Source organism: Mustela erminea, chromosome 2 (genome assembly GCF_009829155.1).
Source record: "Mustela erminea isolate mMusErm1 chromosome 2, mMusErm1.Pri, whole genome shotgun sequence".
Taxonomy (NCBI): domain Eukaryota; kingdom Metazoa; phylum Chordata; class Mammalia; order Carnivora; family Mustelidae; genus Mustela; species Mustela erminea.
In genome coordinates, this window is record NC_045615.1 from 37,811,988 (window position 1) to 37,829,622 (window position 17,635).

A 17,635-nucleotide genomic window follows, 5' to 3' on the forward strand; every position below is an offset into this window, starting at 1 on the left:
TTACACTTTAATAAGCCAAAGGTTTGGGAAAACAGAGACTGGATAAATTGAGAAAAATATGTAATAATTAATCTAACTAAATTTTAGGTTTCAGATCAATATACTATGGCTGAGTGTATATTTCATAAACTAAATTATCTTCTCAGTGCAATTCTGAAGAAACCATTCTTTATGATCTGGTCACCCTACAAACAGCATAGGGGTATCATGTCAAATCTTACTAGGACAGATGGCATTACAATGAAAAGAAATTCATATCACAGATATTTTCAACTTCCAGTCTTTGATTTTAAGCAACGATTGATAAAACAATTACAACATGTAGAACCAATTTAGAGAATAATGGAATTTGATCAGCAGTATTTTCTAGCCCCTTAAAAATAGCCCAAATATTTTCAGTTATGATGAACATTTCAAGTCAATGAAAAATATAGCAACTATAAAATTACATCAATGTAGGGGTGCCTTGGTGGCTCAGTGGGTTAAAGCCTCTGTCTTCAGCTCGGGTCATGATCCCAGGGCCCTGGGATCGAGCCCCGCATCAGGCTCTCTGCTCAGCAGGGAGCCTGCTTCCCCCACCCCTCTCTGCCTGCCTCTCTGCCTACTTCTGATCTCTGCCTTTCAAATAAATAAATAAATAAAATCTTAAAAAAAAAATTACATCAATGTTACAGACTACATTATAATACAAATGAGTTTAAACTCCATAGTTAAAAATTAAAATCCCCAAAACAAATCAGGATACCTCCTTCAGTCCAATTCCATAGGTTTGGGGTTCACAATTGGCTCTCAAATCAAACTTCTTATATAGTTGCTTGGCTAGATGTCCGTGGCAACCCTCTGCAAAAACTGTGACTTTTGCATGTAGTTCTAGTCCTCTCTCAAATGTTGTCTAAAAAATAAAAACATGTTAAATTGCAACATTTGACAATTTAAAAAATATTCACATTTTGGTCAGTTTTGAATTGAATAATGATACAGGTATAGAAGAAACAATACAAATACAAAATACTAGAAATAAAACTACTGTTGTAAGAAGACTCTAATTTAAATTTTGTAATATATCCCGTGTCTTTGTTGTGTTTCTTTTTTTACTTCCAAAGTACCTGAATGGTTAAGTGTGATAAGAATTAAAAAAGCAAATAAAGCACGTTCATGCTAAAAATATTCTCTACAAATGAAAATAAAGTGAAAAGTGAAAATCCATTTCCTCCCTGCTCCTAGTTTTCTAGTTCTGAAGCAGAAAACATTATTAATAGCTTTCTTGTGAATCATGCCAGAAAATTTCCATTAATAAAAAACTATACAGAGCCTATTCGTATCCTTCTAACACAAGTAGAATCATACTAAGTATACTCTTTAGCTACTTGCTTTTTTCATTTTAATTTTACTTGTTCTCTATTGCTGAATGTATATTCTAAAACTGAATTTTCCAAGTGGAAAAAAAGCCACAATTGAAGTCTTTACCTTTCTTTTGCTCTCTGTATTTTGCACTTACACCTACTACAAGGCACGCAGTAAAGTTACTTAATAAAGGAATGCAAAATAACCAGAAAAGTCTCTTATAAAATATATCTTTTCTGATATTTCCCTATTCATTTTATTTGCATGTCTGTGTGTATGCAAAGACAAAAAGTAGTTTAATACTGACAGTTTTATAACCGTTTTTTCATTACTTGAATGTAAAAGCAAGATACTCCAAGAAAAGAACCCCCCCCCACCCCGAGAGAGAGATCATGATGGGGGTGGGTAGGGGCAGAGGGACAATCTGGAGAGAAGGATTCCTAAGCAGGCTCCACACCCAGCACAGAGCCAACTGTTGGGCTCAATTTCAGGACCCTGAGGTCATGACGTAAGCCAAAATTGAAAGTCAGATACTCAACTGACTGGGCCACCCAAGTGCCCTTAAAGCATTCATTTTTTATGTTTGAATAGATTCCCCTAATTTTTCAAACAATTCTCAACAGTGGACATTTAGGCTGTTCCAGTGTGTTTCACTATTATAAAACATTGCTTAGATGAACATACTTGGTGCTAAATATTTTCAATCTGAATGGTAAGAATCATCTCATGATTAATTTAATAAATTAATTACTTTGATTACTACAAGGTCTGAACATCTTTTACACATTTATTAGTAACTGCTATTTTTCTTGTGCAATGCTTATTAGTGTCATATATATGTATACATGTATATTACACTTTCATACACATCTTGTAATTTCACTCAGTATCTTTCTATTTTGTTCCAGTCTGCTCACTCTTATTACACTTCACTCATCCATAAACCATGTTAACAATCTAGTATGTACAATTTATCCAAATATTTAAACACACATACATACTGAGATACATACACACTTAAACCTTTTTGGTTCCCGATTTGTTTTACAAAAAAAAAAAGGATCATTTAATACAATGTACGTTACTTTTCTCACTTAATAATACTTCTCTTTTATTCATCTCTATATTCCCATTGCTTAGCATAAAACTGGCACACTGTAGGTATTTATTAATATTTCTTGACTCAAAAACAGAAAAAGTACTTAAAACAGTGAGGGAAATGCAAATTAAAATAACAGTGACTCAGCTCTGTAAGTACCAAAAATGTAAAATAAAGTTTTATCTTTCAGTAACTGGACTGTGGGGGAAAAAGCTTTTTTAAAAATTCAATTTCAGTTAGTCAACATATAGTACATCATTAGTTTTTGATGTAGTGTTCAGTTCTTCATTAGTTCCATGTAACATCCAGTGCTCATCACATCACGTGCCTCCTTAATGTTTATCAGTGAGTTACCCCATCCAAACCTACCTCAATTTCTACAACCCTCAGGTTTTTTTCTCCGGAGTTAAGAGTCTTAGTTTGGCTCCTTCTTTGATTTCTTCCCATTCCATTCTCCCTCCCTTCCCCTCTGATCCTCTGTGTGGTTTCTTATATTTCACACATGGGTGAAACTGTATAATAACTTTATTTTTCTTTTCCTTTTTTTTTTTTTAAGATTTTATTTATTTATTTGACAGAGATCACAGGTAGGCAGAGAGGCAGACAGAGAGAGTGAGAGGGAAGCAGGCTCCCTGCCGAGCAGAGAGCCCAATGTGGGACTCGATCCCAGGACCCTGAGATCATGACCTGAACCAAAGGCAGCGGCTTAAACCACTGAGCCACTCAGGCGCCCCTAACTTTATTTTTCTGATTGACTTATTTCATTGGATGAAAAAACAAAAGATACATCCCTTTCCTTCAGTCTAATCATAGAGACAGACATTAAGGAAACACATGAGTATATAAATACAAATAAATACAAATTATTACTTAAGTGCTATGAAAGAAAACAAAGGATGCTATGAGAGAGAATAAAAGAAGGAAATTTATGGATTGGGTGAACAGGAAAGGCTCGTTTGAAGAAACGACATTTAAGCTACGGACTCTGAAGAAAAAGTACTTAAGCATCTTTCCTTATAAGTAGTAGTGATCTGGACTCTGCTCTTCTGTGAATTGTCAGTTTTTTAGATTTTGCTCATTTTTCTAAAATGCTGTCTTTTTTCTTGTTAATGTATATGGGTATTTGATATTATAGGTAATATTTTCCCCAATCTACAGTTTATCTAAGACTTTATAGTAACTTTAGCATACAAAACTGTTTAATTTTTATACAGTTTAAAAACTGTCTCTTACGGGTTCATTATTTCTTGCCTCTATAGGATGGCTTATCCTACTTTTAAGTTGCAATTGTAATCTAGATTTCCTTCTAATTTTTCTATTTTTTTAAAAGATTTTATTTTTTCCAGAGAGTGTGAGAGACAGCAAGAGTACAAGCAGGGGAATGGTAGGCAGAGGGAGCAGGTTCCCTGCTGAGTGAGGAGCCCGATACAGGACTCGAATTCCAGGACCCTGGAATTACAACCAGAGCCAAAGACAGATGCCTAACTGACTGAGCCACGCTGGAGTCCCTATTTTTTGTTTTAAGAAATTCTCAGAATTTTTAAAAAATAAAGGCCCAAACTCTCCATCTTTCAGATGGACATGCGGTTTTCCTGACACCAATTATAAAACAATTCAATCTTATTGAACTAAAATATTACTTAATATACTTCAGCTTCCTCTTAGAGGCAGTATGTCCCATAGTATTCAAGGGGCAGGCCCCAGAGCCAGCCACACTGTTAATATTCAAACCCCAGCCCCACTACTTACAGCTGTCTGACCTTGGGCAAATCACTTAACTTCTGAAACTTAAAACTGTCCAAATCAGAATTCCTATAATCAGACAGCTATTAGATGTGGCATAGAGCTATTGAATAAGCAGTAGGATATAGGATTCTGGGACTTGGGTATTTAGAGCCATGTGACCAGATGAAGTCACTAAGGAGAAAATGTAGATAGAGAAGGACTCAACACTAAGCCGGAGAGCCTCACTATTTACAGGATAGGAAGAGGACAAGCATGCAAAGGTGACATTAGGGAGTAAAACACAAGGAAAACGAAGAGTAGGTGTCACCAGCTAGACTGCAAGACCTGACCTTTACTACCCACCAGCTTGTATTCACTAAACTCTCTTTCATTTTCTCTTAAGCTCTTCTTTCTGGCTTCTTTTTAAGTCTGGCAAATGAAACTAAGAGCCACCCCTCAGGTGATGGTGACTGCCCTGACAAGACCTCTCACTGGCCCAGGCCACCCAGACCTTTTGAGCTAAAGCCCTCAACTCACACCTGCACAGATGGACCATGGAATGACCTCTGGAATGACCAGCAATTACCTCTACCTCATTGTAATACTAACATCTCAACCCAAGGAGGAGCCTAAGCCTTATTTACATAATATACAATGTGTAATTAGGCATGTTTCCTTAAGGCGCATACATGGCACCTTATGCCTGTCTCTACATACAATGACAAGGCATCCCTATCTAAATATTCATCCTTATCCTAAACAAAAGGTACCCGTTCACCCTCTCTCAGGAGTAATGACCTTGGGAGCTATTCCCCATGATCTTATTTCCTGCAAATAAAGTTGACTGTGTGACAACTCCACCTGGTGTACCTGTGCCTCACCAAGGAGCAAACTCACATTGGTTCGGTGTAGAGAGCAAAATGCAGTCTCTCATGTCAAGCATGGCCCCGCATCAAGCAATGAGGCAAGCAGTTATGGTACTGCAGCTATAAGATATTGAGATATCCAACACTCCTGAACTGATAACCAGCAGAATCAGAGGGGACCCAACACTGATGAAATCCCTTTAAAAAGAGGATTTTGGCAGCAAGCTGTCAGACTCTTCAGACATGACCCCTCTATGTTTGACCACTTAGAAGAGGCAACTGCCACTGAAGGTTCTGCCTTCAGATGGCTCTCCACTGACCAGAACCAAGAGTCTTCCCTGCTTGAACATCAGAAGCAGCAAGTGCCGAGAACTGACCCGGACCAGACCGAGGCTTTATCTCAACTGCGCCTCCACAGACTGACTTCCCCGTTGGCTCTTAACTTCCTGACCTTCTGTTATCTCGTTTGATGTGTGTTCTGTCCTGCTCTGTGTGCTGTACAATTCAGTTACAAGGTGGTGTGAGAAGCCAACTGTGTCCGTGCTACCTACTAGGATATCAAGTAAGAGAAGACCGAGAAGTGATTACTGGATTGACAAGGTGGGGGTGTTTGTGACTCTGATAAGCGTTTTTGGTGAAATGGCAGGGAAGAAAGCCTAAGGAGGTGTGTTTATTTAACAACAGAGAGTGGAACAACAGAATAAACACAGTCCTTGTTTCCCCCCACTCCAAACCTGTGGTACTAAAACAGTTATTTAAAAACCAAGAATCTGGAGCTCACGTCACTAAGACTCCACTGTACTCTTCAATATTTTTGTATCTATATAAATACAATAAAGGAAAGATTTTAAAAAAGATTTTATTTATTTGTCAGAGAGAGAGAGAGAGAGAACACAAGCAGTGAGGGACGCAGGCAGAGGGAGAAGCAGGCTCCCCTCTGAGCAAGGAGCCTGATGCAGGACTTGATCCCAGGAACCTAGGATCATGACCTGAGCTGAAGGCAGACACTTAACTGGCTGAACCACCCAAGCATCCCAGGAAAGATAAAGTTTTTATAACTACAAAGCCCCAAACACAAAAATTTACTTTTGAACAATTTGAGAACATACAAAAAATGAAATATCAGAATAATAGAACTTGTGTGCCTCAGTTCTGTTGTGATATTAAATATAAAAATCTTAAAAGAATAAGATACACTTTAAAATTAAATGATCACAATACAGGAAAGAATAACTATAACACAGGAAAGAATACAGGAAAAACAATATTCTTTTATCTTTATGAAAAGCAGTAGTTTGCAAACCTAGCTATGCACCAGAATTCTTTGGGGGCTTGTTAAAAAAATAACTTTTTGGGACTTCTCTAAGACACAGAGTCTCAAACCTCACAGAATTCTGAGGAAACCAGTCAAAACTTTAGAATAACAATGAAGGAGGTAAGACTCAGGAACTCTGCCACTTGCTTATTTCTATGCAGGAAGTAGTGGGAAGCAGGAAAATCTGCTGGAGGAGACTCTACACTGGATTCCCCATTCTATTCAAGATGGCAGAGAAAACGATAATTCTAAGTTAACAAATAATTTATTGGGGACCAGACATGACCTGGCGCTATGATAGGTACTGGAATATAATGCTTTATGATCTCTGCCCTCATGGAGCTTATGATCCAGTTGAGAAATTAAGACAATAAGCAAATAAATATGAAGTGACAAATTAATTTACTGAGACGCTAATTTATGTTTTCTTCTGTTATTATGGGAAAGTAAGGTGTTTTTTTCCTTGTTCTTTCCAAGGAATCTTACACAGTTAGAGATTCAAATCCTGAGATTTTTTCTTTTGCAAATTCAAAAATAAAAGCTGTAAAAACCTGGAGACCATCCAGGATTATATTTGTGTGACAGGAAATCCATCAGTTTCATATTTACCAAAAACATATTAAAATCACATCAAAGACTCTATCAGCATTATTGACAGTAATGCAAATGATTCTTGCCCATAGAAATGCAAATTATGGAAGTGACTATGCAGCTGACTGATGACCTACATATATGTATGTTTTTTGAATTGTCCTTGAACCAGCTGTAACATCTTACTGATTCTATCATTTATTAGTGAGTACATGTTTGTTTTATGTTTGTATGACTCATGTTTTTATCTTTAAAAAATTATTCTTAAACATGTTTTATTTACTTGTCTAAATCCTTTTTAGCTATTCTTTTTTTTAAAGATTTTATTTATTTATTTGACAGAAAGAGATCACAAGGAGGCAGAGAGGCAGGCGAGGCGGGGCGGGGGGGAGCAGGTTCCCTGCTGAGCAGACTGCCCAATGTGGGACTCAATCCCAGGACCCTGAGATCGTGACCTGAGCCGAAGACAGAGACTCAACCCATGGAGCCATCATCCAGGTGCCCCAGCTCTATATTTTTTTAAGAGAAGAATTCCAGGGGCACCTGTGTGGCTCAGTGGGTTAAAGCCTCTGCCTTCAGCTCAGGTCATGATCCCAGGGTCCTGGGATCGAGCCCCGCATGGGGTCTCTGCTCAGCAGGGAGCCTGCTTCTCTGCCTGCCTCTCTGTCTATCTGTGATCTCTGTCTGTCAAATAAATAAAATCTTTAAGAGAAGAATTCCACATTAATAATTATATTCTAATATACACTCTATTAATGTGCAGTTTGTAGCAAAACGAAATCATTGCATTTAGGTTGTTTTTTTTCATCAGTTTGTTAAGCACATAATTGTTAAAACATTTACCTTGGGTGCACCATCCTTTTGTATCCCTACATCATTAGTGGCAATTCCTTTGACACTGTTGTCTTCATGAAAAAGAACCTGAAATGAAAACATATTTGGTTATCACCTTATGATTCATAACCACCCTGAAAAGAAGCAATGAACAGCTTTCGATATGTATGAAACCGAGTACGTTTTCTGGGTTATAGAAATAAAAGGCTTTAAAGTGTTTAGGCAAGAAAAGAGACATGTTTTAAAGATACTCCTTTCTAGAGTATAAAAGAACACAGCTCAAACAGCTGGAAATAAAAGAAATGCCACAACCTTGATGAAGAAGGGGGGGGGGGCGCCTGGGTGGCTCAGTGGGTTAAAGCCTCTGCCTTCAGCTCAGGTCATGATCCCAGAGTCCTGGGATCGAGCCCCGCATGGGGTCTCTGCTCAGCGGGGAGCCTGCTTCCTCCTCTCTCTCTGCCTGCCTCTCTGCCTACTTGTGATCTCTGTCTGTCAAATAAATAAATAAAATCTTTAAAAAAAAAAAAAAAAAAAAGGAAAGTGTGAAGCTACCATGAAGTCACTAAAGAAACCAGTCAGAATAAACAAAGAGCTCTGAAGAGATCAGGTATCAAAGACAAGTATACAAACCCTGAAATCAGGGCCTCTAACAAATGAAGACCACTAGTGTTGGGTGGGAAGACAATAGTGTCAGGAAAGCTTCTGTTCAAAATGAGCTAAGATCCCAAAAAACAAAAACCAAAGAAAATGACATAACAAAACAAAACAGAAAGAGGTTCAAGACACTCTAAATGTGATTAAAGTTTATTTCTGGAGCAAGTTAGATTGGCGAAACTGGTTAAAATTGTAATTTGGAGGATGAGAAACAGTGATGATCTATAATTCTTACTGAGTTTCTGTTTCCTCTCTGGAAGACAATGTCCTTTAGATAGGAAGTACAAAATATACGCTAGCATCACACAGACAGCACAGGAGTGGAAAGGTAAAGTAAGGTTCAGCAGCAATGGATATGAAAAGAAAAACATAAACCTCTTACTTCATATTCTGAAAATGAATCAAGAGTAGAATGTGGCTTTGAACTAAAACTGAAGTCTGGCTCAGAGTACAAAAATACCTGACAAACCTGACATTAATCTATTGATAATGATGTTTAAGGGACTAAGGAAAAGAAGAGAGGTATAAGAGACTGTGTATATGTGTGTGTGTGTGTGTGTGTGTGTGTGTACACAAAAACTGAAAATCATAGATTCTACAAACCACCTACTTGTGATTTGATACTAATCCCAGGACTAAGGTTAGGAACATTTTAACCAGGGGAAATAAAAAACCCCACACTTGGGTCCAAAAACCCAAATGCATGTGTGTGTGTGTGTGTGTGTGTGTGTGTGTGTGCGTGCGTGCGTGAGAGTGTGTGTGTGTGTAAAGCAAAAATTAGTACAGCAGCAAGTATAATACAGGGACCTATGTGTTTTATTTGACTTACATACTTTAAGCATAAAAACAAATAAAAAATTTTTTGAATTTTTCCCTGGGGCCAAAACCAAAGAAAACTACCCCTCCTGTCAATTCTTTCAATCATTTCCTTTAGAAAAGTTAACTATAAACTCCTTTTCTGTCTCTCTCAGATATAGGAATGTTTTAAAAAGTCTTATTTAAGACTCTTGCCAGATCTGCATCTCAGAAATGTGTTTCCCAGAGGCCTTGTAGACATATTTGAAATCTGAACACCAAAAAGAATAGTGTCCTATTTTCCTGTCACTACAAGAGTCTGGGCTAGGTGCTTGGCTCCAGGCGGTAATTTCTTGTCAAAAAGATATGAGAAATTTTATGTTTCCTCCGGATAAAGACAAGTAACATGTATGTGATGGATTATATCTGTGTGGCTATGTAAGAGGGCAAGATGTCTTTCTGTCTTGACAATCACCCAGCAGACTGCCTGCGACATGCACTGCAGTCTTGGTTTAATGTTTACTAAACAATAAAAATTTTAAATAATTTATATAGGTGATTTTTCTGGGTTGGCAGGAGATTTCATTTTTTTTTTTTTAAAGATTTTATTTTATTTATTTGTCAGAGAGAGAGCGAGCGAGAGCGAGCACAGGCAGACAGAGTGGAAGGCAGAGTCAGAGGGAGAAGCAGGCTCCCTGCGGAGCAAGGAGCCCGATGCGGGACTCGATCCCAGGACGCTGGGATCATGACCTGAGCCGAAGGCAGCTGCTTAACCAACTGAGCCACCCAGGCGTCCCAGGAGATTTCATTTTTAATCATTTCTCCAATAAAACTTAGTAAGAGTCAACAGTATGATATGTTTGCCAAAAGCATTATTTGGAAAGAATTAATAGAAGAATGTTTTCTAGAATGAAGAAAGCAAGAGCCCGGCTCTATACTAGGCTTGAAGCAGTTTTTTCATTCTGGATGCCACTTTATAAAGGGGATAAAAAGGGAATGCATTCAGAGGGCACTGAGAATAATGAAGGAACTCAAAATATATGTAACATCATGGCTGAAAGAACTGAGAATATTTAACCTAGGAAAGATAAAAACACCAGAGTGAAAGGGAGAAGAAGAGAGCGGGGCATAATTATAATTGGAAAAGTGTCCTTGGAAGAGGGCATTGATTTGTTCTATGTAATGGAAAACAGAATATATATTTCAGCAGAAGAAAGAGAGTGTTATCAACAACCCAAACATCAGCTAGAGATGATCTCATCCTCAATGCTGTGCAGTTGTAAATTACACAACCACGTGATAATGTCAGGAACATTATTCAAGATGAGGAATTCAAGTACTCTTTGGATTAGATCTTTCCAAGATTCCTTCTAACCTTACAATTCTAAAATCTTACAGCTTTTCTAAAATATTTATTTCTTTACCTCTGTACCATTCTTGGTTTATATTCAAAAGAAAAAGAGATTACTTCTTATAAACATTAAAAAATACAACTGTACAAACCTCAGCAGCAGCATAGCCAGGGTATACTTCAACACCGAGGGCTTCTGCTTGTTCTCCCATCCAGCTCACTAAATGTCCCAAGCGTACAATGTAATTGCCATGATTATTCATTGGAAGACCTACAAACATATGCTTAATTTATCAATCTGACATTTTATTGATAAAACATTTCAAAACCATAAATACTTAATTTAAGAATTCTAAACAATGTATAATTTCTGTGTAAATATACACATCATCCTATGGTCAAAATTTCATTTAAATTCTACAACTTTGGCACACAGTTCTAATTATTGAATTAAAAAGCCATTACAATACTAAAGTAAAATTTTGGGTTGCCTTATAAGGCTATCTCAATTCTTCTAGATTGGAAGACAAAAGAACTAGGTTCTAGTCCTGTTTTGCTACAAGCTACAAGATGAAATGTGGTTCCTTCCAGGTACAGAATTCTATGATCCTACAAATACTTATCACACCTTACCTGGAAGAATTGGCACAGGAATTCTGTATTTCTCTGTTAAAATTCCAAATCTGTCTTCTGTTACAGGAGTGTTAAGTGGAGCCTAAAAACAAAAGAAGGAAAGAGAAGGAAGCTTTTAGTTTATTTGTAATGGTAAATACAAATAATGAAAAAACTATGTCAAAAGGGAAAGTGAACTACTCTCCTCACTTTTCTTTTATTTCCTTTAGAAACTTGGAACTGCAAATCCTCTTTGTCTCTTTGAGATGTATGGGAATCTTTTTAGAACCTAAATAAGCCAGTTTTACATCCCAGAAATCTTTTTGGGGGGCCTTGGAGACATCTTGGACATGGCTTCCTGTCTCTCTGTCTCTGTGGGAGTTTAGCCTAGGTGCTTGCTCCAAGCTGTAACCTCCTGCCTGATGAAAACATAAGAGAAGTTTTATTTTTCCTTTGGATGCAATTAACAGGTATGCCATGGATTCTATCTGCTCAGATATATAGGGCTCTGAAAACCTTTTTCTATCACAACTGGTATTATGTCAATAACAATTCACTAATAACTATTTTTGGTATAATAGTGAAAAGAGAAAGTTAATTAGATGTTAAATATTTCTAGTTTAAAGAAGCTTGGTATTTTAGAAAGAAGAGCACAGATGAAATTCTTGGAATTCAATTTACTCCATATAGAAATAATATAGAAATTATATAATTGTTGACATTTACAAAGTATATTCACGGGTAGTGAATATTCAAGACTTGGCAGGCATTACATAACCCATCTTACAGAAGAAAAAGCTAGGATATGTAAAGTGTAAGATTTTAACCAAAGCCATATAAATGATGAAAGCAGTAAAATTAACATTCAATTCTCTGCATATCATACCAGTGCCTTTTCTTCTTAGGTTATGAGAGACCATATTCATTTATTCTTTGGAACACTTGATTAGATTATCCTCTTTGGTTTTAGATATTACAATGTCCAAGGAAATTTACATAAAACTTTATTAAGAACAATGATATCAACACCTACGGAACAACTTAGGAAATATGCTCAAAATCAACCTGCTGTATTTTATTTAGTACAAATATTCTAACATCTTCTCAAGATAAGGCCTTCTTATAAATCCAGTACATAAATACAATGTGTAGAAGGTATTACATGAGTACATGAGTTAATATCTTAAAATTGTAAATATAGTTGATATAATTCAATTTTGGGCCCTTTTTAAGTTAAAAAATACTTATCTATAAAAATCCTCTAAGAGACAGAATTACATAAAAAGGTTTTTCTATATTCTAGTAGTTTAGAAATAGATACGATAAAGATTACATTTTGTATAAAAACCAATTTTTTCATACTCCCTTCTCCTTCCAGTCTGGGAATAATTCTTCAAAAGCACGTGGATCAAGGCAAGCCCCTGAGAGAGTATGCGCTCCTATTTGAGCAGCTTTCTCTACTAGACACACACGGATGTCCTTTTCATGTTTAGTAGCCAACTGCTTTAGACGAATAGCTGTAGAGAGTCCTGCAGGGCCTGCACCAACTATAACTACATCTGCTTCTTCTGCAAACCTCTCCATGTTCACTCCTGGGAGGAAAAAATGATTTAAAAAATACATGAAAATTCTGGGATGAATATGATCTGATAAAAATCACAAACTAGGTCACAAACACTCACTATGCTTTAGAACATTTACAGAAATTGCCTCTCTGCTTTGCATGAGAATTATACTAAATATATTATTGTATTAATTGGATGTTCTTTTAGGTTCTGTTCCAGTGTCTATCTTATTTTTGCTTCCATAAATCACTTTTGACTCTGAGATATACTACTAAAAACTTTGCAGATATTTTCTTATCTCAATATCAATATGTAATAGATTTGGTAAAGCTATGAAATATTATTAGATGATCTTATACTATCATGAAAAATATTTCCACAAAATGATATAAAGTATCTAGAAAAGCTTCAACACTTCTACAGAAATTATTACTTACCTTCCCATCGCTTGTCTTTATCCCGGGGAAAAATAGTATAGTGGGTAGTAATTCGAGGTACAACAGAAGTTGAAGACCATCTTGTATGACACAGAGGTAGATGATTTTTCTTAATTTTTAAGGCATGAAAGCACTGATATGCTGCACAAAAATTGGTATTTTTTCAATTAGCTTTTCTCAGAGTAGACTAAAAAACCATTTTTTTTAAAAGGAAAAAATTCTAGTATTAGGAATCAGATCTGGTTTCTCTTTAATTTTCTATTAATTAGCCCTAAGACCTTCATTAACCTCCTTAGATTTCAGTTTCCTCATCCAAAAAAAAGGAAAGGGTCACTAGATGATCTTTAAGGTACCTAACTGATTTAAAATTGTATGACCCACAGGATGTCTTATAGTTGAATACTTGTTTATATTCTCACTGTATCAATCCTGCAGACAGTGAATGGTTAGATCTAGGCTGTTGAGCCATTATTTGTGATATGACCTGAAACAGACTGTACTATTTCCTAGATGAACAACTTAGCTTCTTCTCATAAACCAATGTTTTCAAACTATATTTAAAAAGTATCTAATAAATTAATTTATTCAATTTAGCTCATATAAAGCTTAACCTATGAACAGGATAACCATAAAATTTATCAACCAAACTGTATGTTTTTAAAAAAGATTTTATTTGCCAGAGAGAGAGAGAGGGTGCATGTGTGCACAAACGGGGGGAAGAGTAGGGAGAGGGAGAAGCAGGCTCCCTGCTGAGCAAGGAGACTGATGGGTGACTCAATCCCAGGTCACAACTTGGGTCTCAAACCCTGGTCATGACCTGAGTCAAGGGCAGACACTTAACTGAGGCACCCAGGCATCCCTAAACTAGATACTTTTGAGAGTAATAAGGGACAGTATTAATGATTATGCTGGGACAACATGGGCAAACTAGGTTTTATGGTCAACTTTTTAAACAACTGACTCTCTGATATGGCAATATCTTCTGAGAGCCTTAAAAATGTACATATTCATTAAGTAAGCAAATAGAAATAAACAGAAGTGTGGAAGGCTTTATCTGCAATAATGTTCATTAAAGCTCTTGTCCTTGAACCTTCAGTTCTACCTCTTCCTTCCCCTATCTGAAGCAGAGACCATAACACACCAAACGTCATAGAAAGAAGTAATTAAGTGGGAACTTTTCTATTTCCTTGGCAACAACCTCTAATGTAATCGGTATTTGTGTCCACTCTTCATTCATTTTCTAGGTTACAACAGGTATCTTTTCACTTAGAATAATGATGATAAATAAGGCTTAGCCCTCCCAATTTCAGCGGGACATCAATCTATCTGAAGCCTTCCCTTTCACCTGCATCTTCAATTTCTGTCTCCCTTCTCTGGCACTCTTCTCCTTGATACTTTTTCCCATTATACACACACACACACACACACGCACACACATAAAGGCAGGGAATAGCCCAGATACAAAAACTTGTATTGGAGTTATAGTAATTATGAGTCTGTTTTAGGAAAAGGAATAGAATAATCAAAGGAAACAAAAGGAATAAAGATTTCAGAAATAGAATATACATAAGGATTTTCCATATGCTAAAGATGCCGTTTCTAATCAGAGAAAAGAAAAGAAATGGTTACTTATTAAATGTTCAAAGATAGGGAGAAATTCATTTGGAAAAAATTATACCTTTCTCTTCCCATCAAAATGAATTCCATATGGCCTATGATTTTAATAGAAAAAGTCAAAGTATAAAAGATTATGTTGATACATCCACAGATTATTTGTTTCTCCACTTTTGAGTGTGGACTGCAATTAGTGACTAGCTTCCAATGAGTACAAAAGGGAAAAATATTAATTTTACAGTGGAGAAATACAGAGACCCTTTAACCAAATGATTAAGTTTAACATTTTTGGCAACAAGACATTTTGGTATCACACACTCCCTGATGTGATAAGAAGGGCTCTTTACCTCTGTGGCATACTTCTCCAAAAGCTGTAACCTTGGTCTAAACATGAGAAATCATCAGACAAATTCAGATGAGGGACATTCTACAAAATGCCTGGCTAGTATATATTGAAAGTAGCAAAGTCGTAGAGACAAGAAAAGACAGAGGAACCTCATACACAGCTGGTGGAAATGTAAAATGGTACAGCCCTTTGGAAAAACAGTACAGCCATTTAAGGCAAAACCTTAAACACACTTTCCACAGAACTCCCTCCTAGGTATATACCTAAGATAAATGAAAACACACAAAAGCTTATATATGTATCTTCATAGATGTATCATTCATAACAGCCGAAATATAGTAAAAGCCCAAATATCTGTTTGTGAATGGATAAAAAGTGATATATTCATACAATGGAATATTATTCAGCAACAAAAAGAAATTCAGTAGTAATAAATGCTACATTATGGATGAACTTAACACTATGCTAAATGAAAGAAGCCAGCCATGAAAGACCACATATTATGATTCCATGGGTATGAACTATCCAGAATTGACTACAGAGAAAATAGATTAGTTGTTGCCCTAGGGCTAGAAAGGTTGAAGAGTGATTACTAATGGGTGTGAAGTTTCTTTTGAGGGTGATGAAAATGTTCTGAAATAGATTGTTGTGATGGTTGCATGTGTGTGTGTGTTTATAGTAAAAACCCTGATTATATATCTTAAAGGGTATGACTGTAGAGTATGTGACATATCTCAATAAAACTATTATTAAAAATAGAAGATTTACAATCACACACAAAAAAGATAATGAGAAAACAAGAATGTGGAGCAACTGGCTCTCTCATTCATTACTGGTGGGAATGCAAAATGGTACAGGCACTTTGTAAGACAGTTTGGCATTTCTTACAAAGCTAACCACATCTTAACAGATGATCCAGCAGTTGTACCCCTTGGCATTTACCCAAATGAGTTGAAAATTAATGCTCAGACCAAAACCTTCAGTCAAGCAGGATGAATAAGCTCTGATATCTGATGTTTAATTCCATACCTATAGTCAATAATAATGTACATTTAAAAATTTGCCAAGAGGGTCTATCTCATGTTAAGAGTTCTTATCACAGTAAAACAAAAGAAAGAAAATGTCCAGGTTAAAAAAAAAAAAGCCCTTCACATGAATGTGAATGTGTATAGCAGCTTTATTCATAATTGTCAAAACTTAGATGTCCTTTGACACGTGACTAGATAAACAGATACACTGAGGTGCATACATACAATGGAATACTATTTAGCACTAAAAAGAAATGAACTATTAGACATGAAAAAACATGGAGGGAACTTAAATGCATATTGAAAGAAGCCAATCTGAAAATGCCAATCTACATACTGCATGATTTCAACAATATGAGATTCGGGAAGAGGTAAAACTATAGAGACATTAAAAACATCAGTGGTTGCCATGGGTTTAGGAAGAAGGAAGAGGGATGAATATGTGAATTTGAATTTATTATATATAAATATAAGCATTATATCTGCAAATGAATAAGTTTCTAAACATGGACTGTAACAAATAGTAAAGATCAACAAAGACTTTTGCATGGATTTGAAATGTAAAATCTAATAAAATTTACATTTTAATGGTCATAATGAAGAGTTAAGAATTTTTAATTATGATAGCATGCCTTACCTTTCATGACTTTACGGAAATTGTGGGGCAGCTACAATCCCCACTCACAGTAAATACATAGGAATTCAGATGATCCCACCACCCAAGCTCTCAATCCTTCCAACAGCAGTCAAGCTCTGAGACTACAATTGGATTTGAAATGATTTGTGAAGTAATGGAAACCAAGCTGTGATGAAAAAAGAATTTTCTTTCTTTATTTTTTCTGATTAAATGGAGACATACAGCCTTGCACGGGTTATTCTTTAGCACTCAACTGCAGAATGAACATATTTTTATATTTTACTCTTTCCAATAAAATAATTTTTTTAAAGCAAAAATCTGGCATCAGACATCAATAATTAAAGATTGTGATGAATACAGGAAGGGAAGAGATTTAGAATGGCTGAACTCTAAAGGCTTTTAAAAACTAAAAAAAATCATCTATTTTTGATAATCTTAGAGTGGCAAGGAAATTAATTTTCTCTACTTGCAAAGGCATACTAAAAATTATAGTATTGGGAATAATTTTTAAATTATTATTTCATATATCCTAAGTCTTGAAAAAATGTACATTAAGACACATAAAGGTATTATAGGAGAATTTAGTTCTAGAGTTCAAATATAGCATTGCCATCATTCAAGAGAATATTAAATAATTATTCATTTGTATTTTTATTATTAAGAGATATTAAAATCTTTGTCTTATGATTAATTGTAGTTTAGTGTGTAGAAGTTATCATTTTCTGCCGAAAACTGATGATTCGGGATCAGATAAAACTAATTCTATTGCTTATACAGCTAGTTATTTTCTTGAGAATATCTGGAACTGGGTAGTTCGATTTC

At 35.9% G+C, this 17,635-nt stretch overlaps 1 protein-coding gene across 1 annotated transcript in view; it reads right to left on the reverse strand.

The window, feature by feature from the left end:
- Nucleotides 1-17,635, reverse strand: part of ETFDH (electron transfer flavoprotein dehydrogenase) — a 30,118-nt gene that overhangs the window by 10,578 nt on the left and 1,905 nt on the right. The window contains exons 2-7 of the mRNA XM_032332666.1: nucleotides 13,189-13,329; nucleotides 12,549-12,778; nucleotides 11,208-11,289; nucleotides 10,727-10,845; nucleotides 7,784-7,861; nucleotides 746-892 (exon numbers count right to left, since the gene is read on the reverse strand). Coding sequence (XP_032188557.1) covers nucleotides 746-892; nucleotides 7,784-7,861; nucleotides 10,727-10,845; nucleotides 11,208-11,289; nucleotides 12,549-12,778; nucleotides 13,189-13,329 — 797 coding nt within the window. The remainder of the gene's footprint in view (nucleotides 1-745; nucleotides 893-7,783; nucleotides 7,862-10,726; nucleotides 10,846-11,207; nucleotides 11,290-12,548; nucleotides 12,779-13,188; nucleotides 13,330-17,635) is intronic.